We start from the raw sequence: 24,653 nt of genomic DNA on the forward strand, positions 1-24,653 counted from the left end.
TACTGTATATCTACAGTTCCAATGAATGTCAGGAATATATCCCAACTCTCAATGGACCTGAAGAAGTGCCATAAACTCAAGTGTCTGTGAAGATTCTCATGTATCCAGGTCATGGTATATCTAGCAGGGGTTAGTTACATTCAGCTGGACTTGTTCTGTAAAGTTGAAAACATTTCCTATCTTCTGCTAGCTACTTTATATGTACAGTTCCAATGAATATCAGGAAGATATCCCAACTCTCAATGGACCTGAAGAAGTGCCATAAACTCAAGTGTCTGTGAAGATTCTCATGTATCCAGGTCATGGTATATCTAGCAGGGGTTAGTTACATTCAGCTGGACTTGTTCTGTAAAGTTGAAAACATTTCCTATCTTCTGCTAGCTACTTTATATCTACAGTTCCAATGAATATCAGGAAGATATTCCAACTCTCAATGGACCTGAGGAAGTGCCATAAACTCAAGTGTCTGTGAAGATTCTCATGTATCCAGGTCATGGTATATCTAGCAGGGATTAGTTACATTCAACTGGATTTGTTCTGTAAAGCTGAAGACATTTCATATATTCTGCTAGATACTGTATATCTACAGTTCCAATGAATGTCAGAAAGATATCTCAACTCTCAATGGACCAGAAGAGGTGCCATAAACTCAGGTATCTGGACATGTTCTGTAATGTGACAACAATTCGCAGCCTCTGTAAGCCACGTCAAGCCATGGCAACTGAAGAGAAGGTTTGGAGAAGTTACTAAGCTACTTCAACATTACAGAACAAGTCTAGTTGAATGTGACTAATTACTCCTAGATATACAATGACCTGTAATTATTGAGAACCTTCACAGATATACACCATGCATATATGTTTTCATGGTGTACTGTGTCCAATAGCTGTATCTATAATAATATCTATATCATCTTCTAAATTCACTAAGCATTAGTAGGAAAATACTAAGGCAAATAGTAAAAATAAAACTAATACTTACAAAGATTCAGAAGTAAAACTTGAAAGTGCATTCAGAGAAGGAACAGAATGCTGAAATGTTATGAAAAGAGTCTATCATGTGATAATGTGGTTTGTCTGTGACTTCCTCAGGAAAATCAACTTCTCATTTCAATACATTTGGAACCAGACAAAAAAAAAGCTAAATCCAAATCTGTTGATGCCCTGTCCACTTTCACCTCTTTGCACATAAAATATCAATGTGTTATAGGCCAACATTGAGGTAAATCTGGCTACCTGATGTTCTGAGTGACCTTTTGAGGTCTACAATGGCTCAAGGAGATGGATGGAGAAGGTGTTTTCCAGAAATAACAGACGGATCCATGGTGTACAATTTGTCTTACACTGTATATTCAACAGTCCATTTACTGACAACAAACACATTTACAAGAGGTATCTTGACAATATTTTATAAAAAAAAAAACTTAGTATGAACTAAAATCCTCCTTTAAAGTGGCCCAGGATGCATAAATGAACCAGGAATTTAGTTTTCAGATGGCAACGCAGTGCTTGGCTTTACTGATCTCTAGTGAATTTATATGGCACTGCAAGTATGTAATTTTGTAAATTTATTTATTGTCATTCGCCTCCCCATTGGGAGGGTTTCAAATGAGGATTACGATTATGAAAAGGTAGGGAGGAACTTTCAATAAATGGAAAAAAATATAATAATCATACACTATAAGGGTGGTAATTCATGTACAGTTTTACATTTTGTCTGAACTAGTTTTTCCACATATTGATCTGATTTTATTTCACAACCTCTAGTCTACGGATGGCCCACCAAAGGCAGAGCTATATCTAAATATACTTATTATGAAAACATTTATTATAAACCCTTAAATATAGAAGATTATATTTCCACCTTTTTCAGCAAACAATAAGTTTACAAGTTCATCAACAGATTTTCATATCCTGCTTTTATTATTTGCATAACATATTTAAAAATACACCTAAAATATGGGCTGCTTTTATGGAATGCTTGGAAAAGAAAATGTCCAGCATTAGTTCTTCACTTGATTGAATATATAAAAATAGATTGGCATTATCTTTAATATCCCATGTGGAAAGGAGATCGGGGAGTTCCTTAACCTCTCCAACTTTAAAAGAGGTATAGACTTCAGAGAGAGAGAGAAAGAATATGCAGTTCAGTTTTGGGCACCAATTCACAAAAAGAATATTGGGGAACTGGAGAAAGTACAGAGAAGGGCAACCAAACTGATAGAGGCATGGAAGAGCACAGATATGAGGAAAGATTAGAGGCAGGGGTGGACTGACAACTCATGGGGCCCCTGGGCAATAGGGGATCATGGGGCCCCTGTGTCCTTGCTCAAACTCAAAAAAGCCTATGAAAAGGTACCAGGGGCATCTCATGGGGCCCCCTACTGACCCCAGGCCCTCGGACAGTGCCCGAGTTTCCAAATGGTCAGTCCACCACTGATTAGAGGTACTAAATTTATTCTCTCTTGAGAAGAGGAGATTAAGGGGGGATATGATCTCCATGTATAATACATAAGGGGGGATATGATCTCCATGTATAATACATAAGGGGGGGTATGATCTCCATGTATAATACATAAGAGGGGATATGATCTCCATGTATAATACATAAGGGGGGGGGATATGATCTCCATGTATAATACATAAGGGGGGGGGGGGATATGATCTCCATGTATAATACATAAGGGGGGGGGATATGATCTCCATGTATAATACATAAGGGGGGATATGATCTCCATGTATAATACATAAGGGGGGATATGATCTCCATGTATAATACATAAGGGGGGATATGATCTCCATGTATAATACATAAGGGGGATATGATCTCCATGTATAATACATAAGGGGGGATATGATCTCCATGTATAATACATAAGGGGGATATGATCTCCATGTATAATACATAAGGGGGGATATGATCTCCATGTATAATATATAAGGGGGGGATATGATCTCCATGTATAATACATAAGGGGGATATGATCACCATGTATAATACATAAGGGGGGATATGATCTCCATGTATAATACATAAGGGGGGATATGATCTCCATGTATAATACATAAGGGGGGATATGATCTCCATGTATAATGCATAAGGGGGATATAATCTCCATGTATAATACATAAGGGGACGGAAGACTATAACAAAAATATTTTTGTCAATGAAATTAACACTGATGGATATAAACAAATTAGCAAAGTTTATATTAAAGTATAACTACCTCTTCCAGAAGCTTTTATATTGCTTTTTGACCACTCTTGATTTTGAAGTCAAGTTTTAGCCATAGACGTTTGACTAAAACCATTTTAGTTTTAGTCATATTTTAGTCACCTGAATCTTGTTAGTTTTAGTCGTATTGGAGTCATTGGAATTGTTTTAGTTTTAGCCATATTTGAGTCATCTGAATCATTTTAGTTTTAGTCGTATTTTAGTCATCTGAATCATTTTAGTTTTAGTTGTATTTTAGTAATCTGAATCATTTTAGTTTTAGTTGTATTTTAGTCATCTGAATTGGTTTAGTTTTAGTCATATTTTAGTCATCTGAATCATTTTAGTTTTAGTCGTAGTTTAGTAATCTGAATTGGTTTAGTTTTAGTTGTATTTTAGCCATCTGAATCATTTTAGTTTTAGTCATATTTTAGCCATCTGAATCATTTAGTTTTAGTCATATTTTAGTCATCTGAATCAGTTTAGTTTTAGTTATATTTTAGTCATCTGAATCATTTAGTTTTAGTCATATTTTAGTCATCTGAATTGTTTTAGTTTTAATCATCTGAAGCGTTTTAGTTTTAGTCATATTTTAGTCATATTTTAGTCATCTGCATTGAAACTGAATTTTATAGCTGATGAAGACTATAAAGAAAATATTTTTGGCGACGAAATGAACACTGATGGTTATAAACAAATGAGCAAAATTTATACGGGGCGGCACAGTGGCTTAGTGGTTAGCACGTCTGCCTTGCAGTAAATGGGTCATGGGTTTGATTCCTGACCATGGCACCTCCTGCACGGAGTTTGCATGTTCTCCCTGTACTTGTGTAGGTTTCCTCCACGTGCTCTGGTTTCCTCCCACACTCCAGAGACATGCTGGTAGGTTAATTGGATCCTGTCTAAATTGGCCCTAATATGTATATGTATGAATGTGAGTTGGGGACCTTAGATTGTACACCCCTTGAGGGTTAGGGACCTTAGATTGTACACCCCTTGAGGGTTAGGGACCTTAGATTGTACACCCCTTGAGGGTTAGGGACTGATGTGAATGTACTATATATATATATATATATATATATGTGTGTAAATTGACAGCACTATATAAGTACCATAAATAAATAAATGTTAAAGTCTAACTACCTCTTCCAGAAGCTACTCTGCTATTTATTAGGACTGTAGTTATAACATGTTAAGCACTGGAAAAAGTGGGATGGACAGAGCAAAATTAAGAACTGTGAAAGGGGAAAATTAGTAGACTATAACAGAGAACTGGTAAATCCACAACAAATAGGTTACAAGGGAAAAAGTGGAACTGGGGCTTTTTAACACTCTCACCTCTGCCTGAACTCTGTTGGCAATACCAGCCTACTATCGGATGGAGCAAGCAGCCAAGTCAGATCTAAAAGCTGTCAATGATTTAAAACTACCAAGATCCATGGCATCCATTAATTCTGTGCATCTTCCAGTTGATAGACTTGACGAGGGTGATGGTGAACAGGGTGTCAGAAAACCGGTCAGTAGACTGACATTTCTGTAGCTCAAAATGTGTTGAAATAAGAAGCTGCTTTTCCTGAGGAAGTCACGGGCACAACCACGTTAGCACAGAGTAGCTGCTTCTCATAACAGTGAATAATTCTGTTCCTTCTCTAGCTTTGCCATATTCTCGTCCTTCTCTAAGCGTGACCACTGAACCTCCGTGAGTACCAGTCTTATTGTTATTCTTTGACTTTTGTCTACCAATGATTGGTGAATGTAGAAGATGCTACTTTTTTGCTGCTGCTATTGGAAGCTTGCCTTCAGCTTCACAACATAGTATACCATGAAAACATACATTTATGGGGTATATCTGGGAAGTGCTCCCATTGATCCAGGTCATGGTATATCTAATAGCAGTTGGCCACCATTAACTAGGCTTCTTCTGAAATGTTGAAGATGTTTTGTAGCTTCTCCAAACCTCTAATGAAGAACTTGGAAAAACTATGACTTGCCTTCAACATTACAGAGCAAGTCCAGGTGAACGTGACTAACTGCGGCTAGTTACATATATGTTGGTATTTGTACAAAACATTTGTATTTAATATAGATTAGAATATTAGATGACATTTTGATAGCTAATTTTGAATTTGTTTTAGTCGTAGTCCTTTGACTAAAATGCCATGTAGTTTCAGTCACACTAAATATAATATGATTTTAGTAAAAAAAGAAAGCTAGAGTAGATTTAGTCAAGTGAAATTGATTGGGTTTAGTTAAAGTGTGATGCATTATTTACCGTATTTTTCACTCCATAAGACGCACCTAGGTTTTAGAGGAGGAGAACAAGAGAACAAATATTCTGAACCAATGGGCTGCAGACAAAGTACAGGAGATGACCAGAGACTGCAGACATAGTACAGGAGATGACCAGAGACTGCAGACATAGTACAGGAGATGACCAGAGACTGCGGACACAGTACAGGAGATGACCAGAGACTGCAGACACAGTACAGGAGATGACCAGAGACTGCGGACACAGTACAGGAGATGACCAGAGACTGCGGACACAGTACAGGAGATGACCAGAGACTGCGGACATAGTACAGGAGATGACCAGAGATTGCGGACATAGTACAGGAGATGACCAGAGACTGCGGACATAGTACAGGAGATGACCAGAGACTGCGGACATAGTACAGGAGATGACCAGAGACTGCGGACATAGTACAGGGAATGACCAGAGACTGCGGACACGGTACAGGAGATGACCAGAGACTGCAGACACAGTACAGGAGATGACTAGAGACTGCAGACATAGTACAGGAGATGACCAGAGACTGCGAACATAGTACAGGAGATGACCAGAGACTGCGGACATAGTACAGGAGATGACCAGAGACTGCGGACACAGTACAGGAGATGACCAGAGACTGCGGACACAGTACAGGAGATGACCAGAGACTGCGAACATAGTACAGGGAATGACCAGAGACTGCGGACACGGTACAGGAGATGACCAGAGACTGCAGACACAGTACAGGAGATGACTAGAGACTGCAGACATAGTACAGGAGATGACCAGAGACTGCGGACATAGTACTGGAAATGACCAGAGACTGCAGATATAGTACAAGAGATGATCAGAGACTGCAGACACAGTACAGAAGATGACCAGAGACTGCGGACACAGTACAGGAGATGACCAGAGGCTGCGGACAGTACAGGAGATGACTAGAGACTGCGGACACAGTACAGGAGATGACCAGAGACTGCAGACAGTACAGGAGATGACCAGAGACTGCGGACATAGTACAGGAGATGACCAGAGACTGCAGACATAGTGCAGGAGATGACCAGAGACTGCAGACAGTACAGGAGATGACCAGAGACTGCAGACAGTACAGGAGATGACCAGAGACTGCGGACACAGTACAGGAGATGACCAGAGACTGCGGACACAGTACAGGAGATGACTAGAGACTGCAGACAGTACAGGAGATGACCAGAGACTGCAGACAGTACAGGAGATGACCAGAGACTGCAGACAGTACAGGAGATGACCAGAGACTGCGGACACAGTACAGGAGATGACCAGAGACTGCGGACACAGTACAGGAGATGACTAGAGACTGCGGACACAGTACAGGAGATGACTAGAGACTGCAGACAGTACAGGAGATGACCAGAGACTGCGGACATAGTACAGGAGATGACCAGAGACTGCAGACATAGTGCAGGAGATGACCAGAGACTGCGGACATAGTACAGGAGATGACCAGAGACTGCAGACATAGTACAGGAGATGACCAGAGACTGCGGACATAGTACAGGAGATGACCAGAGACTGCAGACATAGTACAGGAGATGACCAGAGACTGCGGACATAGTACTGGAAATGACCAGAGACTGCGGACACAGTACAGGAGATGACCAGAGACTGCGGACATAGTACAGAAGATTTACTCGCTTCTGGGAGCGTGCCCATAGTTTCTGGTGCCAGACGGGCTATTGAAGGGATGCTCTTGCTCACTGTCAGTGCTGACTGGTCTTCAGCTGTTCCCTGTGAGGTTCCTGTATGATTCCCTTGCTGGCCCGGCTTGCTCCTGACCTGATTTCGGATTCTGCCCCTGACTTGTCGCCAGTTCCTGGCCCGGCTCTGTACCTGACTGGCTCTGCTTATGATTTGGTACCTCGTTGCCCGTCTGTTGATGACCCTGGAAATTCCTGTGGCCTCGCTCCTGTCTCTCTCTCTGGTCCTGCCTTCCCGTCCTGTTTGAGTACCTGCCTGGCTGTCTGGGGTACAAGCTCTGTGCATCACTGAGGGTTCCTGCCTCACGTCTTCTAGGGTCTTTGACAAGCCATTTATTCTGAACCCGCAGTGGAGTGCCCCTTTAACCCGGGCTGGAAGCCTGACCACAGCTACCGTTCCAAAACCAATGGTTCACCAGTCTCCTCAGGACCACATCTCCTCCTGAAAGGTCTCCTATCAACATCTGCTGGCACTTGTGTTCCTCTTGTCCCTCGGTACCCTCTCTTCCACTACCAGTGGGGTCTGGGCTGGAGATAAAAGGGAGGCCGACCTCGTCTTTTCAGTCCTGTTTGAGTGCCTGCCTGGCTGTCTGGTGTACAAGCTCTGTGCATCACTGAGTGTTCCTGCTTCACGTCTTCTAGGGTCTTTGACAAGCCATTTATTCTGAACCCGCAGTGGAGTGCCCCTTTAACCCGGGCTGGAAGCCTGACCACAGCTACCGTTCCAAAACCAATGGTTCACCAGTCTCCTCAGGACCGCATCTCCTCCTGCAAGGTCTCCTATCAAAATCTGCTGGCACTCGTGTTCCTCTTGTCCCTCTCTTCCACTACCAGTGAGGTCTGGGCTGGAGATACAAGGGAGGCGGCCTCGTCTTTTCAGTCTCCTATCAGGTACGTGACATTTCCCTTCACTTCCCCTCCTACAGACAATGTTATTCCAAAGAGGAAGGTGAGGGAAATTCTCCAGACAAACATGCCAATGTTAATAAATGACTTGCAACTGGATTCTGCCTTTTGAAGATGTTTGCCACTGTATAAAGAGATTCCCCTTGTATTGTAATCAGCTAGTAACTAATTGTGATCATATCTTTCTGTAGAGAAACAAATCTAAGTGAACACAAGAAAAGAAAGAGAAATAGAACTCTGAATAATGAAACCGGCCTCCTGGTGCTTGTTAGGATACATTTTCACATTTCTTCTTCAAGGTAACAGAAATGTAATAGAATGAATGATTCCTTATCAATTTCCAGCATATTTTATAGCCATGTTTTAGTTTATTTACCATTCTGAATCTTAGTTGCTTCTTGAATAGGAAACTGTTGAGAATTCCTCCCTTCTCTTTGTATTTGGACATAGCAGAGTGTAGGCAGGTGCAGTTAGTCACTTTGCCATGAGGTGGCCCTGTACCAGAATAGTGTCCGGTTACAGTAAGTAGACCCCATGTACACGGGACACTTCTGAACGATGGAAACTGACTGCTGGAAAACGTAGGTTAAAAAATGTCTGTTTAGCCATGTTTGCATAACGCGTTTATGTGCGTTTGCATTTAGAAGCATTTTTTAAAGATAAGCACAGGAGAACTTCCCAAATGCCCAGAATGCACTGAAAAGAGATAAATTATTAACTATTTCAGAGCAATACAGAGAGTAGAAGCAGAGACAGCAGTATGTGTTGATATTAGCTTAGGTGTGAGTTGTTCATTAACATTCCTTTTGTTTCCAAGAGTGGGAAAGGTGTCTGGTGGAGGGAGTCATTAAGGTCACCTGGCAGGGGGTCTTCATGAGGAATTTGAGTTGTGAATGGTCATTAACATATCTTTTGTTTCCAAGGGTGGGAGAGGTCTGAGGTGTGAATGGTCATTAACATATCTTTTGTTTCCAAGGGTGGGAGAGGTCTGAGGTGTGAATTGGTCATTACAATGTGTGACAAGCTTGGTAGGAACATCCTGTGTTCAGTGTTTTGTCCATCTGAGTACCTTGAAAACGCTTTGCATGCATTTTTCATGATGGAAAAAGACTCTGGACAGCATCGGGAACTGGAAGAGTTAAAAAAAATTTTTCAAACACAGACGCTTATAAACGCAATTTGCTGCGTTTAGTCACGTTTACAAGCATTTTGCATTTGAAATGCTAATAAAATTGACTGCTGAACGCAAGTTTTCTGCGTTCAAAAAAATTCCTCCCTTCTTTTTGTATTTGGACATAGCAGAGTGTAGGCAGGTGCAGTTAGTCACTTTGCCATGAGGTGGCCCTGTACCAGAATAGTGTCCGGTTACAGTAAGTAAGCCCCATGTACAAGGGACACTTGTGAACGATGGAAACTGACTGCTGGAAAACGTAGGTTAAAAAATGTCTGTTTAGCCACCTTTGCATAACGCGTTTATATGCGTTTATGAGCGTTTATGTGCATTTGCATTTAGAAGCATTTTTTAAAGATAAGCACAGGAGAACCTCTCAAATGCCCAGAATGCACTGAAAAGTGATAAATTATTAACTATTTCAGGCTATTTCAGAGCAATACAGAGAGTAGAAGCAGAGACAGCAGTATGTGTTGATATTAGCTATGTGTGAGTTGCTCATTAACATTCCTTTTGTTTCCAAGGGTGGGAAAGGTGTCTGGTGGAGGGAGTCATTAAGGCCACCTGGCAGGGGGTCTTCATGAGGAATTTGAGGTGTGAATTGTCATTAACATATCTTTTGTTTCTAAGGGTGGGAGAGGTCTGAGGTGTGAATTGGTCATTACAATGTGTGACAAGCTTGGTAGGAACATCCTGTGTTCAGTGTTTTGTCCATCTGAGTACCTTGAAAACTCTTTGCATGCATTTTTCATGATGGAAAAAGACTCTGGACAGCATCGGGAACTGGAAGAGTTAAAAAAAATTTTCAAACACAAACGCTTATAAACGCAATTTGCCACGTTTAGCCACGTTTACAAGCATTTTGCATTTGAAACGCTGATAAAATTGACTGCTGAACTCAAGTTTTCTGCGTTCAAAAAAATTCCTCCCTTCTTTTTGTATTTGGACATAGCAGAGTGTAGGCAGGTGCAGTTAGTCACTTTGCCATGAGGTGGCCCTGTACCAGAATAGTGTCCGGTTACAGTAAGTAAGCCCCATGTACAAGGGACACTTGTGAACGATGGAAACTGACTGCTGGAAAACGTAGGTTAAAAAATGACTGTTTGCATAACGCGATTCTATGCGTTTATGAGCGTTTATGTGCATTTGCGTTTAGAAGCATTTTTTAACCGCTTGCCGCCCTGCCACTGTGTATATACGTGTGCAGGGCGGCAGTGGAGCGCAAAACCACGTTTAAAAACGGGTTCCGCGCTCCCGACACTTTCACCGGCAGGGGGCGCGCGCGCGCGCTCCCGCCGACCCGCGGGTGACACGATTTGATCCAGGAGGGATCAATCATTAGATTTCAGCCAGTGATTTCTGGCTGAAATCACATGATCGGTCCCTGTCCTATCCTGTCCTGTGTTGACATACACACAGGGCAGGATATGATGTCATTCTTCTCTGCCTGGACACATTCCGTTCCAGACAGAGAAGAAGACATCCAAAAAGTGAGTACACAAGCGCTACACTACAGTTAGAACACTCTAGGACACATTTAACCCTCTGATCGCCCCCCCCCCCCCCAGTTAACCCTTCACTGCCCTGTCACCAGTGTCACTGATCAGTGAAGCGATTTTTACTGATCAGTGTCGCTGGCGACTTCCGATAGAGTTAGCGCCCCTCCCAGATAGCGCCAGTTTGCCCGCCAGTACACCAGTAATCCCGTTTAACCCCTTGATCGCCCCCCCCAGTTAACCCCTTCACTGCCCTGTCACCAGTGTCACTGATCAGTGAACCAATTTTTACTGATCACTGTATCAGCGTCGCTGGCGACTTCCAATAGTGTTAGCACCCCTCCCAGATAGCGCCAGACTGCCCGCCAGTACACCAGTAATCCCGTTTAACCCCTTGATCGCCCCCCCCCCCCCAGTTAACCCCTTCACTGCCCTGTCACCAGTGTCACTGATCAGTGAACCAATTTTTATTGATCACTGTATCAGTGTCGCTGGCGACTTCCGATAGAGTTAGCACCCCTCCCAGATAGCGCCAGTTTGCCCGCCAGTACACCAGTAATCCCGTTTAACCCCTTGATCGCCCCCCCAGTTAACCCCTTCACTGCCCTGTCACCAGTGTCACTGATCAGTGAACCAATTTTTACTGATCACTGCATCAGTGTCGCTGGCGACTTCCGATAGTGTTAGCGCCCCTCCCAGATAGCGCCAGTTTGCCCGCTAGTGCACCAGAAATCCCATTTAACCCCTTGATCGCCCCCCTCCCCCCCAGTTAACCCCTTCACTGCCCTGTCACCAGTGTCATTGATTACAGTGAACAGATTTTTACTGATCACTGTATTAGTGTCACTGGTGACTTCCGATAGTGTTAGCGCCCCTCCTAGATAGCGCCAGTTTGTCGCTAATGCACGGGATTTTTTTTTACCAAAAACATGTAGCAGAATACATTTTGGCTTAAATTTATGACTAACTTTGAGTTTACAATATATTTTTTATAGCTGAAAGTAGAAAATATTGTTTTTTTTCAAAATTTTCGTGGTTTTTTTGTTTATAGCGCAAAAAATAAAAAGCGCACAGGTGATCAAATACCACCAAAAGAAAGCTCTATTTGTGTGAAAAAAAGGACGTAATTTTCGTTTGGGTGCAGCATTGCATGACCGCGCAATTATCATTTGAGTTAGTGCAGCGCTGTATAGCAAAAAAAGGCATAAATTACAGTATCTATACCATAGTTTGTAGACGCTATAACTTTCACACAAAGCAATCAATATACACTTATTGGGATTTTTTTTACCAAAAACATGGAGCAGAATACATTTTGGCTTAAATTTATGACTAACTTTGAGTTTACGATATATTTTTTATAGCTGAAAGTAAAAAATATTGTTTTTTTTCAAAATTTTCGTGGTTTTTTTGTTTATAGCGCAAAAAATAAAAAGCGCACAGGTGATCAAATACCACCAAAAGAAAGCTCTATTTGTGTGAAAAAAAGGACGCAAATTTCGTTTGGGTACAGCATTGCATGACCGCGCAATTATCATTTGAATTAGTGCAGCGCCAAACAGCAAAAAAAGGCCTGGTCATTAAGGGGGGTAAATCCTCTGGGGCTCAAGTGATTAAAGATAAGCACAGGAGAACCTCCAAATGCCCAAAATGCACTGAAAAGTGATACATTATTACCAATTCAAGCTATTTCAGAGAAATACAGAGAGTAGAAGCAGAGACAGCAGTATGTGTTGACATTAGCTTAGGTGTGAGTTGCTCATTAACATTCCTTTTGTTTCCAAGAGTGGGAAAGGTGTCTGGTGGAGGGAGTCATTAAGGCCACCTGGCAGGGGGTCTTCATGAGGAATTTGAGGTGTGAATTGGTCATTAACATATCTTTTGTTTCCAAGGGTGGGAGAGGTCTGAGATATGAATTGGTCATTAACATATCTTTTGTTTCCAAGTGTGGGAGAGGTCTGAAGTGTGAATGGTCATTAACATATCTTTTGTTTCCAAGGGTGGGAGAGGTCTGAATGGTCATTACAATGTGTGACAAGCTTGGTAGGAACATCCTGTGTTCAGTGTTTTGTCCATCTGAGTACCTTGAAAACGCTTTGCATGCATATTTCATGATGGAAAAAGACTCTGGACAGCATTGGGAACTGGAAGAGTTAAAAAAAAATTTAGAACACAAATTTTATAAACACAATTTGCCGCATTTAGCCACGTTTACAAGCATTTTGCATTTGAAACGCTAATAAAATTGACTGCTGAACGAGAGTTTTCTGCGTTCAAAAAAACGGCTGCAAACTTAAATGCCTGTAAACGACGATGTGTACATGGACACACAGGAAAACATTAGGGAGAGTTCAGGGGCTGCTGAAAAAAACACTGAACAGCTCCTAAACGTCGGTTTATCAGCTGCAGTGTACATGAGCCCTAAGACCTTTGGGTGCTAGGCTCCTTTTAGGTAGAGCCCTCCTGCAGTGATGTCAGGGGTGAGATAGCACCCACATATGTAAGTCACTCTCTCTCGGGCCATGGGAGCTAAACACTCCTGTGAGGATATAACCAGCACACGGAGGCCCTCGACAAGGCAGGAGTCTGGGAGGAGTGGACCTGTACTTGGAGGAGCAAGCTGTAGTCATTCTGCCCCTTATGGAGGTGGGGGGTCAAGGGAAAATTGCAAAAAGCAGTTTAGGCCAGTCTGGAGATCCCTGTGTGAGATTGATTCCTTGGAGGGTTCCCAGGAGAGGTGCAACCAGCTTGCAGGTATCTACAGAGAACATAGTCCTGTGAGTACTGATGGCCCTGGGCAGAGGAGACACTAGAGGGAGATGGCTGTGAGGTGCTGCATGTGCTGTCACTGGTGATTACTGCAGATTGTCCACTTTATGTGACTGACCGTGTATGTCAAGTGTACGTCAGAATGTCCAGTAAAGGGCTTATTCATTCGGGTGCCTTGGTGATGCATGTTCATGAGGGAAATAAGTATTTGATCCCCCATCATTCAGCAGGATTTCTGGCTACCAGGTGTCTGTCATACAGGTAACACGCTGAGATTAGAAGCAGTCTCTTAAAGGGAGTGCTGCTAATCTCATTTTTTTACTTGTGTAAAAGACACCTGTCCACAGGAGCAATCAAACCATCAGATTCCAAACTCTCCACCATGGCAAAGACCAAAGAGCCGTCCAAGGAGGTCAGGGACAAGATTGTGGACCTACACAAGGCTGGACTTCCCCAATGGCTGCATCCAGGGTTGCTGCTCCTCCTGTCCACCCCTTGTAAAGGCCCTGGTGAGGAATAAGGGAGGTCTCTACATTTCTTCTGGGATATCTCCAAAACATCCAAGGATGTCGGGGACAAGATTGTAGACCTACACAAGGCTGGACTGGGCTACCAAACTATCGCCAAGCAGCTTGGTGAGAAGGTGACAACAGTTGGTGCAGGGGATCAAATACTTATTTCCTTCACTGTACATGAATAATTACCCCAATGTGCAAATGTTATATGGCAACCTCCAGACATAAACAGTAGCAGTGGGGGCCAAATAACCTTTAAAATGTTTTAATTTTATATGGCCGTACCAGGGGCGGACTGACCATTTGGAAACTAGGGCACTGCCCGAGGGCCCGGGGTCAGTAGGGGGCCCCATGAGATGCTCCTTTGTACCTTTTCCATAGGCTCTTTTGAGTTTGGGCAAGGACACAGGGGCCCCAGGATCCCCTATTGCCCGGGGGCCCCATGAGTTGTCAGTCCGCCCCTGGGCCGTACAGCAAGTGTACTTCCTTTTTCAATTCCCAAAGATGAACCTGTTTCAGGAAGAAAAAAAAAATATGACTCATTGCTATTAGGACTTCAACAGCCTTCATATTCAATATTGATTTTTTTTTACACTGATATAGCGATGTCTCTGTTTTTGTTTTTCATAGCGGTGTCTTCAGATGAGGATGTAAAGAAATGGTCCTTCTCGTTTCCAAACTCCATTAAAGCACTGAAGAATTCTGATGTGACCATTCCCTGCACATTCACTGTTCCTACTGACCACAGTGAGGACAGTTTAATTTGGTATAAGAATCAAATTACAGGATACCCCCAGGTCTTCAATAGTAAAGACCCCTCTAAAGTTATAGAAGAGTACAGAGACCGTACAAGTCTTGTTACTAACGGAACAAACAACTGCACACTGAGGATCAAAGATGTGAGAGAGACAGGAGAGTTTTATCCAGGAATAAGTGAAGCGATCAATTCCTTCCACCTTAATGACAGAAAGATTGTCGAGGTCCGAGTCACAGGTAAAGTTGTTAAAACAATAGTTCATATGTTGAATTACATTAACCTCCCTAACGGTCTGATTATGTCAATATTTCTGTGCTCAAAGCGGTACATTTTTTTGCATGGAAATATGTTGTTTTTTTATTCTAGGCCTGTAATTCTTAGGAATAACTCAATGAAATCTGTCTGAAAAAGAGTCTAGTAAACATCCCGGGTAGGATAAAATTTGAAATCATAAATTATAATATAATAACAAATCAATAAAAAATAAAAATATAATAATAATAAATGTAATTCACTCATGTACACAAACCAAAAACACTGAAATGTGAAATAGAGCGCCAAGTTCTCACATCGCTGAGCAAAGTCGCAGAATCGTTTTCAGTGTCTGATGAGGAATTTCCCCCACGAATCATTATCACTCAATTCGGCAAGTGGTTCTGATTTACTATCGCTGTTCTCTAGCCGGTCTAAAACCGCTTTTGACCTAAAGGGATGCTTTTTGGACGCCATGGACGTTTCTCAGTTTCCAGGCAGAAAGAACAGTAAAAATGCAGGCAGGGCGCCGGACGAAGCACTCGGGACAAAATGTATGTGAAATGGTTTGATACAGGAATGTTATACTATGTGATTTTAGTGTATTTAGTGATTGTCACTTAAAATTTTTTAATTTCCCGCCGTTTCCGTCCCCCGAACGGAACCCGAAAGACGGATGCCGGCATCGGCCGGAGGAGATGGTCGGGGACACTGCAGGGGGGACATTGCGGGAGCGCAGGACAAGGTAAGTGCAGAAGAGATCCCAGAGCAACGCTGCAGTGTATTCCTGAGTGTAGCTTGGGGTTACCGCTTGTGGTGCTGAAACTTTACCCCGAGCTACACTCAGGAATACAGCCGGGGAGTTAATGACAAACTATTTCAACAAAGTTAATAAGACAATACATTTCATTGCTCTCATGGTATAGAAAGGATTATCTGTACAAGTATAATGTGTTAATAACAAACCCCTCCTATGATTGCCTCCAGGACTTCTCCAGAACCTCTACCACCCTCTGCAACTCCTTATCCCAACCTGTCCCCCTATCCCCTGCTCTGTCCGAAAATTCTTGGCCACGAAAATTCTTTTCTCTAGCCACATGAAGTGATATTAAAGGCTTTGTTGGTCGAATTTCGAAATCAATGGTGGTACCATCAGATTACAAAATGCACAAAAATTCTAGTTTTGTAAAGATTATTTTTTCGGAATTCGACCCGTGTATGGCCTGCATTAGTTCCATGACAGTTCTGAGATTGAACGTCTTTGATAAATAAATTGATGAGTGAGGGAGAGTTGGGAGCCATAAGATGTATGTGCTAAACCTATCACCTCAATTTGTTCAGTTTTTTTTTTCTATTAGTGTTTTTTTACTTATTCTTTAGCAACCTCTTTTTTCATAGATTTTTATTTTAGAAATAAAGGATTCAATTCACAGGAGCCCTTTATGCAATGAGCAGTTTTATATTGTATATTTGGTTTACTTTGGCCATCTCTTCAGTCTTGCACAGTTGTACCGGCTCCTCTCCTGGACTGAAATGGCTTCCTCTGATTTCACCGCACACTGTGAGCCTTCCATTCATAAGCAGGTCTGTGCAGTAGATTGAGATTGGAAGTATTCTCGCTTCTACCACTTTAATCAGTGGTCTCCGAACTATGGCCCAGGTGCCGGATGCGGTATCTGGCCCTTGCCCTTATCTGGCCCTTGGGGCACTTTTTCTCCCACTGATACAAGACACTATTCCTCCCACTGATACAAGACACTATTCCTCCCACTGATACAAGACACTATTCCTCCCACTGATACAAGACACTATTCCTCCCACTGATACAAGACACTGTTCCTCCCACTGATACAAGACACTGTTCCTCCCACTGATACAAGACACTATTCCTCCCACTGATACAAGACACTATTCCTCCCACTGATACAAGACACTATTCCTCCCACTGTTACAAGACACTATTTCTCCCACTGATACAAGACACTGTTCCTCCCACTGTTACAAGACACTATTCCTCCCACTGATACAAGACACTATTCCTCCCACTGATACAAGACACTATTCCTCCCACTGTTACAAGACACTATTCCTCCCACTGATACAAGACACTATTCCTCCCACTGATACAAGACACTATTCCTCCCACTGATACAACACACTAGTACTCCCACTGATACAAGACACTATTCCTCCCACTGATACAAGACACTATTCCTCCCACTGATACAAGACACTGTTCCTCCCACTGATACAAGACACTATTCCTCCCACTGATACAAGACACTATTCCTCCCACTGTTACAAGACACTATTCCTCCCACTGATACAAGACACTATTCCTCCCACTGATACAAGACACTATTCCTCCCACTGATACAACACACTAGTACTCCCACTGATACAAGACACTATTCCTCCCACTGATACAAGACACTATTCCTCCCACTGATACAAGACACTGTTCCTCCCACTGATACAACACACTAGTACTCCCACTTACACCAACAAGGGGGCATATTTCTAGCTACTGACATCAACAACAGTCACTATTTCTCTTACTGAAACAAGTCATGGGGCCCTATTTCTCCCACTGACACCAACAATAGGACACTATTCTTCCCACTGACACCATTGATGGGGCACTATTTCTCCAACTTTCCCCAAGAATAGGGCACTATCCCTCCCCTAATGCCAAAGATGCATTGTTTACTCCCAATGACGTAGGACAATTTCTACTCCCAATGGCCATAGTCTGGTCCCCCTAAAGTCTGAAAGCTAGTAAGCTGGCTCTTTGTTTAGAAAGTTTGGAGACCCCTGACTTAGATGAAATGGATTTTTTTTGCTGGGATATACAGTATTCATATTTATTTTTGAAAATTTTCTTCCCTCAGGCTGCTCTGAAGATGGATCATGTAAGGACTGGAAGTTTACATTCCCACACAATATTGATGCTTTGAAAGGTTCCTGTGTGGACATCCCCTGCAAATTCACCCATCCTGAAGATGCTAAAGATTTCAATTTCTTCTGGTATGCAGAAAGGGGTAAATTCATCAGTAATCTCGCTAAAATCTTCAATAATAAAACCCCGAGCGATGTGGCTGAGGAGTATAAAGGACGGACAGTTCTTACTGGGAATACAGAAAACAACTGCTCCATAAAGATCATCAATGTGGAAAAATCAGAGAGTTTTGGTCCAGGAATAAATATTGATATCAATTCCTTCAAACTCGGAAGTGGAAAAGTCCAAGTGACTGTAAAAGGTAAATATTTAATTTAACAGACAGAAAATTATGAAAATTATGAATTCTGGTTTCAGGTTCACAAAGCCATTCTTATTTAAAATGTCATTGTGAGGACAGAAGGAAATTAACTCATGTTGGTAAAGTCAACCTGTCTGAGGGTCCTCCAGAAGTCCTCCTCAATCTGACCCCTTTGTCTAGGAAAAAATACCATAAATCCCTGTTTAGACACCTACTCAACAATCTCCGCTGACCTTAGCTCAATGGTTTGCCAGAGTGAATGACATTGAAAGCATGGAACATCTGACCTCTACCATTCATGAACAATCGGAAGAACATCGGACCAAGTGGTTTTACTGGGATCAGTTTTGTTTCTTTGATGAATACTCCCAACACACATGAGCTACTGCCCTGCCATGGCTGCCCCAATGGAGATATGCGCAATTCCATTACACGTAACCCTGCTGGACCCCTTTCTTGATTTTCATCCTCCTCCTCCCCCCACCTACCTCTAAGTATCTATCCCCCCTTTCTCCACTAATTTCCTTCCCCCTCCCCTCTACCTTTCCCTTTTTCACCTCCCCCCCGCATCATTTTTTCTTCTTACTTTCTTCTTTCTCTATCTTCCCTTTCTTTTTCTCTCCCTCTTTTCTCCCCTCCCCCTTTACTTATTCTTCAATATACACTTTAAAAACGTGGATGCACATTACCGTGGATTGTAGCCTTTGAAAATCAAGAATCCTTGATCTGATCTGACTTGCACTACTTCTGCTATTCTGTACCTTCGACTATACTCTGAAGCAGTGGTCTAAAAACTTTGGCCCGGGGGCTGAATGCAGCCCTTTGATTGCCTTTATTCAGCTCTCTTACTGGTACAAGACATTATTCCTCCCACTGACACTAGAGATGAGCGAATCGAACTTGGCGAAGTGGAATTCGTTTCGAAGATCAGGAAAAATTCGATTCGCGCCGAATCCGAAAATTAGCAAACTTCGGATGCACGAATCGAATTTTCCCAAAAATGGCGGCGACATGTGTGGTGACGGAGCGGGGATCTCTGGGAAGGCGCGCAGACAAGGCGCGCTGACCCATAATGCATTCATTCATGACATGTGATCGCATTAGCCAATCAGCAGCCAGCCAGCCAGCACTGTGTAATGGTGGAGCTATAAATTGCGGCCATCTTAGAATTCTCCATTAGCCTCCGGTCATTCAAGAGAGACAGACCTCTCTGTATTAGGGACAGAGTTAGGGCCACAGAGACTTTAGGGCCACAGAATCGTTACTCAGGGACACAGAATCGTTACTCAGGGACACAGAATTGTTACTCAGGGACACAGAATTGTTACTCAGGGACAGACACAGAATTGTTACTCAGGGACACAGAATTGTTACTCGGGGACACAGAATTGTTACTGAGGGACACAGAATCGTTACTGAGGGACACAGAATTGTTACTCAGGGACACAGAATTGTTACTCAGGGACAGACACAGAATTGTTACTCAGGGACACAGAATTGTTACTCAGGGACACAGAATTGTTATTGAGGGACAGACACAGAATTGTTACTCAGGGACACAGAATTGTTACTCAGGGACACAGAATTGTTACTGAGGGACACAGAATCGTTACTCAGGGACACAGAATCGTTACTCAGGGACACAGAATCGTTACTGAGGGACACAGAATTGTTACTCAGGGACACAGAATTGTTACTCAGGGACACAGAATTGTTACTGAAGGACACAGAATCGTTACTCAGGGACACAGAATCGTTACTCAGGGACACAGAATTGTTACTCAGGGACACAGAATCGTTACTCAGGGACACAGAATTGTTACTGAGGGACACAGAATCGTTACTGAGGGACACAGAATTGTTACTCAGGGACTCAGAATTGTTACTCAGGGACACAGAATTGTTACTCAGGGACAGACACAGAATTGTTACTCAGGGACACAGAATTGTTACTGAGGGACACAGAATCGTTACTGAGGGACACAGAATTGTTACTCAGGGACACAGAATTGTTACTCAGGGACAGACACAGAATTGTTACTCAGGGACACAGAATTGTTACTCAGGGACACAGAATTGTTACTGAGGGACACAGAATTGTTACTCAAGGACACAGAATTGTTACTCAGGGACAGACACAGAATTGTTATTCAGGGATACAGAATTGTTACTCAGGGACACAGAATTGTTACTGAGGGACACAGAATTGTTACTCAGGGACACAGAATTGTTACTCAGGGACACAGAATTGTTACTCAGGGACAGACACAGAATTGTTACTCAGGGACACAGAATTGTTACTCAGGGACACAGAATTGTTACTGAGGGACACAGAATCGTTACTCAGGGACACAGAATTGTTAATCAGGGACACAGAATTGTTACTCAGGGACAGACACAGAATTGTTACTCAGGGACACAGAATTGTTACTCAGGGACACAGAATTGTTACTCAGGGACACAGAATCGTTACTGAGGGACACAGAATCGTTACTCAGGGACACAGAATTGTTACTGAGGGACACAGAATCGTTACTGAGGGACACAGAAACGTTACTCAGGGACACAGAATTGTTACTCAGGGACACAGAATTGTTACTGAGGGACACAGAATCGTTACTGAGGGACACAGAATCGTTACTGAGGGACACAGAATTGTTACTCAGGGACACAGAATTGTTACTCAGGGACAGACACAGAATTGTTACTCAGGGACACAGAATTGTTACTCAGGGACACAGAATCGTTACTGAGGGACACAGAATCGTTACTCAGGGACACAGAATTTTTACTCAGGGACACAGAATTGTTACTCAGGCACACAGAATCGTTACTCAGGGAGACAGAATTGTTACTGAGGGACACAGAATCGTTACTCAGGGACACAGAATCGTTACTCATGGACACAGAATTGTTACTCAGGGACACAGAATCGTTACTCAGGGACACAGAATTGTTACTCAGGGACACAGAATTGTTACTCAGGGACACAGAATCGTTACTCAGGGACACAGAATCATTGAATTAAAGAGTATGTCAGACAACACGCAGAGGAGTGGCAGAGGAGGCAATGTTTCAGGAGCGAGCAGACGTGGCAGCAGAGGAAGGGGTCGAGGCAGCACTAGTCGCAGCCAGAGGCCAGTGCTCCCGGTGTCATCCAGCGGTCGTGTCTCCGCCGACAACCCTGCCGTCATCGATTGGTTGGCTCGGTCGTCTTCCTCTTCCCAAGTCACCTCTGACACCTACAGCCAACGGTCGGTGGGTACGTCAGACACAACCGTTAGTTGTCATGGCCCGGGAGCAAGCCCACTGAAATCACGTGTCCTCTACCTGCCCCTGTCCTTTGGTGTTCCCTCACCAAGCGAAGTATCGCATGCTGTGGGCTCAGCCCCACTGTACAGTGAGGAAGAGCTAACAGAGGGCGGTCAGGAATGGGGGGGGGGGAAATCTACCTCTTCAGCAGCCAGGCGAAGAAGTACTGGCGAGGAGAGTGGCTTGGTAGCCGGTCTAGAGACAGGTCTGTCTCCTGACCCACACGCAGCCGAGGGGGCTAGTAGTGAGGCGGAGACCCTAATTGATGATGATGAGGCTGATCGCACTTGGCAGCCTCGTCGTCATCAGGCTATTGCTTCCGCATCATCAGGAGAAGAGGGTGCCAGCTTGGCAGCGAGCAAAACAGTCGGTGGGTTGCCCAAGAGGCAGCAGGGTCGCAGCAGTGTCAGTGGAGGCAAACGGCCACGGAGTAGAGCACCAGCTCCACTGCAGCCTACCACCACGGCCAGTAGTGGTGCCGGTGTGCACGGAGGAAGTAGCAGTCAGCCAGTGAGGAGTAGCGGGGGCAAAGTTTCCTACTCGGCGGTGTGGCAATTTTTCGTCAAGCCGCCCGAGGAAGTAAACGTAGCCGTATGTCGACTATGTGGCCAGAAAGTCAAGCGTGGCCAGGGGGCCCATGTTGGGACTACAGCGTTGCGTCAGCATATGCAGCGTCGCCATTCGGTGGCCTGGGAAAACCGTGATAAAGATACGGCGGTTCTGCCTGCCCCAGCCCCCGCTCCATCACCCGCTCCGTTACTTGCTCCGTCACCCGACGTCAATCGCCCTCTATCAGCCAGTCAAGGCTCCAACACCTCTGCTGAGGGGAGTTGTCGCTCGTTGGCATCTTCCGCTCGTTCAGATGCTCCTTCTCCTGCTACTCCTCTTCACGGATTCCGTCAGCAGTCTTTCTTGGAATCCGTTTCCAAGAGACAACAGTTTGCGAGCACGCACCCGACGGTGCAGAAGCTGAACGTCCTCCTGTCCAAGTTGCTGGTGCTGCAGTCCCTCCCTTTCCAAGTGGTGGACTCAGCACCTTTCCGAGAAATGATGGCTTGTGCCGCGCCGCGGTGGAGGGTGCCAAGCCGGCATTTCTTCGCCAAAAAGGCAGTGCCAGCCCTGCATTCACATGTAGAAGAGATGGTGGGCCAGTCTTTGAGCATGTCGGTCTCTGCCAAAGTGCACGGCAGCGCCGACGTGTGGAGCTGTAACTACGGTCAGGGACAGTACATCTCATTTACGGCCCACTGGGTGAACGTGGTGCCGGCACAGCCGCACCAGCAACTTGGACAGGTCACGCCGCTTTTGCCTCCACGTTTGCACGTCCTTGGTCCGGCAAAGATGTCCGCCTCTACCACCTCTTCTTCCGCCGTGTCCTCAGCCGCCACCCCCGTGCCAAGTCCCATTACCCGACCGGCATATCACATGTGCAGGGCGCAACGGTGTCACGCTGTGCTGCACCTGGTATGCCTTGGCGAACGTAGTCACACAGGGGAGGAACTTCTGAGTGTAATGAACAGAGAAATCGACAGATGGCTGTCTCCGCGCAAACTGAAAATCGGAACCATGTTGACCGACAACGGAAAGAACATGGTGTCTGCTCTGCGTCAAGGAAGGTTGTGCCATGCGCCATGCATGGCTCACGTGTTCAATCTGGTTGTCAAGCGGTTCCTAAAATCCACCATCCCACTGCAAGACATCCTTAAAATGTCACGTAAACTTTGCATGCATTTCAGCCATTCCTACACCGCAAAGCACACCCTCCTTGAGCTGCAGCGGCAGAACGGAATTCCACAGCATCGCCTGATCTGCGACGTTGCAACAAGGTGGAATTCAACCCTACACATGTTAGACCGCCTTTACGAACAGCGAAAGGCCATCACCGATTTCCTGATGTTACAAGCGGATAAAGGTACTCCCCTGTGTAACTTAGATGTCAGCCATTGGCAGCTCATGCGTGACACCTGCCGCTTGCTCAGGCCCTTTGAGGAGGCCACGCTATTTGTGAGTCGGCAGGACTATGGGATGAACGACGTCATTCCTCTGTTGCACGTCCTGGAACAAATGCTGTTAACAATGGCTGGTCAGGGTGCGGTAGACGTGGCGCACAGATCTCAACGCCACATGACCCCTGTGGGGGCAGGACAGGAAGAAGAGGAGGAGGTAGAGGAGGACATTGGTGCTCAGGAATTATTGAGTGAAATGGGTGGTTTTTCCACTCAGCGGACAGGAGTGGAGGAGCAGGAGCATCTGGTAGAGGAGGAGGAGGAGGAGACAGAGGACCCAGACGCACCGTGGCAGTATGCTGTGGAGATGGAGGCAGGGAGTCCCTCGCATTCCTTGGCACAAATGGCCCATAGCATGCTTGGTTGTTTGCGTAGCGACAGCCGAATAATAACCATCAGACAGAGGGATGACTTTTGGCTGTCTACCTTGTTGGACCCTCGCTACCGTTCAAAAATGGTGGCCTTTTTCACACCTGCTGAGAGGGAGGCCAAAATAACGTACTCTAAAAACCACCTATGTAGTCAGTTGGTCTCTGCCTTTCTGCGCCAACGTCCATCCTCAGACACTGTGGGCCCTGTGCGCTCGCATTCCGCTGCCATGGCAGCAGGGGAGGGGTGGGGTGGTAGAAGCAGTGGCAGCTCCACCAGCAGCGGCTGCCTCAGTCTGCAGTCGATGATGAGTAGCTTTCTTCACCAGCGCAGTGAGGAAACTACTAACTAGCCGCAGCAGCAGCAGCATCAGGTGGACCTGGAGCAGGACCTCAAACAACAGGCTTGGGCCTACTTGGACAGCACCCTGCCAACCGAGGTAGACAATCCCCTTGACTACTGGGCAACGAAACTTGACCTTTGGCCCCAACTAGCTGAATTTGCCCTTGAAAGGCTGTCATGCCCGGCCAGTAGCGTGGCATCGGACCGCGTGTTTAGTGCGGCAGGAGGTATTGTAACTCCGCGGAGGACACGACTGTCCACCCAAAGTGTGGAGAGACTC

At 44.5% G+C, this 24,653-nt stretch overlaps 1 protein-coding gene across 1 annotated transcript in view; it reads left to right on the forward strand.

Annotated features, from left to right (window-relative positions):
* The first annotated feature begins 14,680 nt into the window (after nucleotides 1–14,680).
* LOC149432758 (B-cell receptor CD22-like) overlaps nucleotides 14,681–24,653 on the forward strand; it is a 36,629-nt gene continuing 26,656 nt past the window's right edge. The window contains exons 1-2 of the mRNA XM_089665039.1: nucleotides 14,681–15,068; nucleotides 17,976–18,344. Coding sequence (XP_089521165.1) covers nucleotides 14,681–15,068; nucleotides 17,976–18,344 — 757 coding nt within the window. The remainder of the gene's footprint in view (nucleotides 15,069–17,975; nucleotides 18,345–24,653) is intronic.

This window comes from Staurois parvus, unplaced genomic scaffold (genome assembly GCF_062004578.1).
Source record: "Staurois parvus isolate SC_StPar_1 unplaced genomic scaffold, SC_StPar_1.0 ptg002113l, whole genome shotgun sequence".
Classification (NCBI taxonomy): domain Eukaryota; kingdom Metazoa; phylum Chordata; class Amphibia; order Anura; family Ranidae; genus Staurois; species Staurois parvus.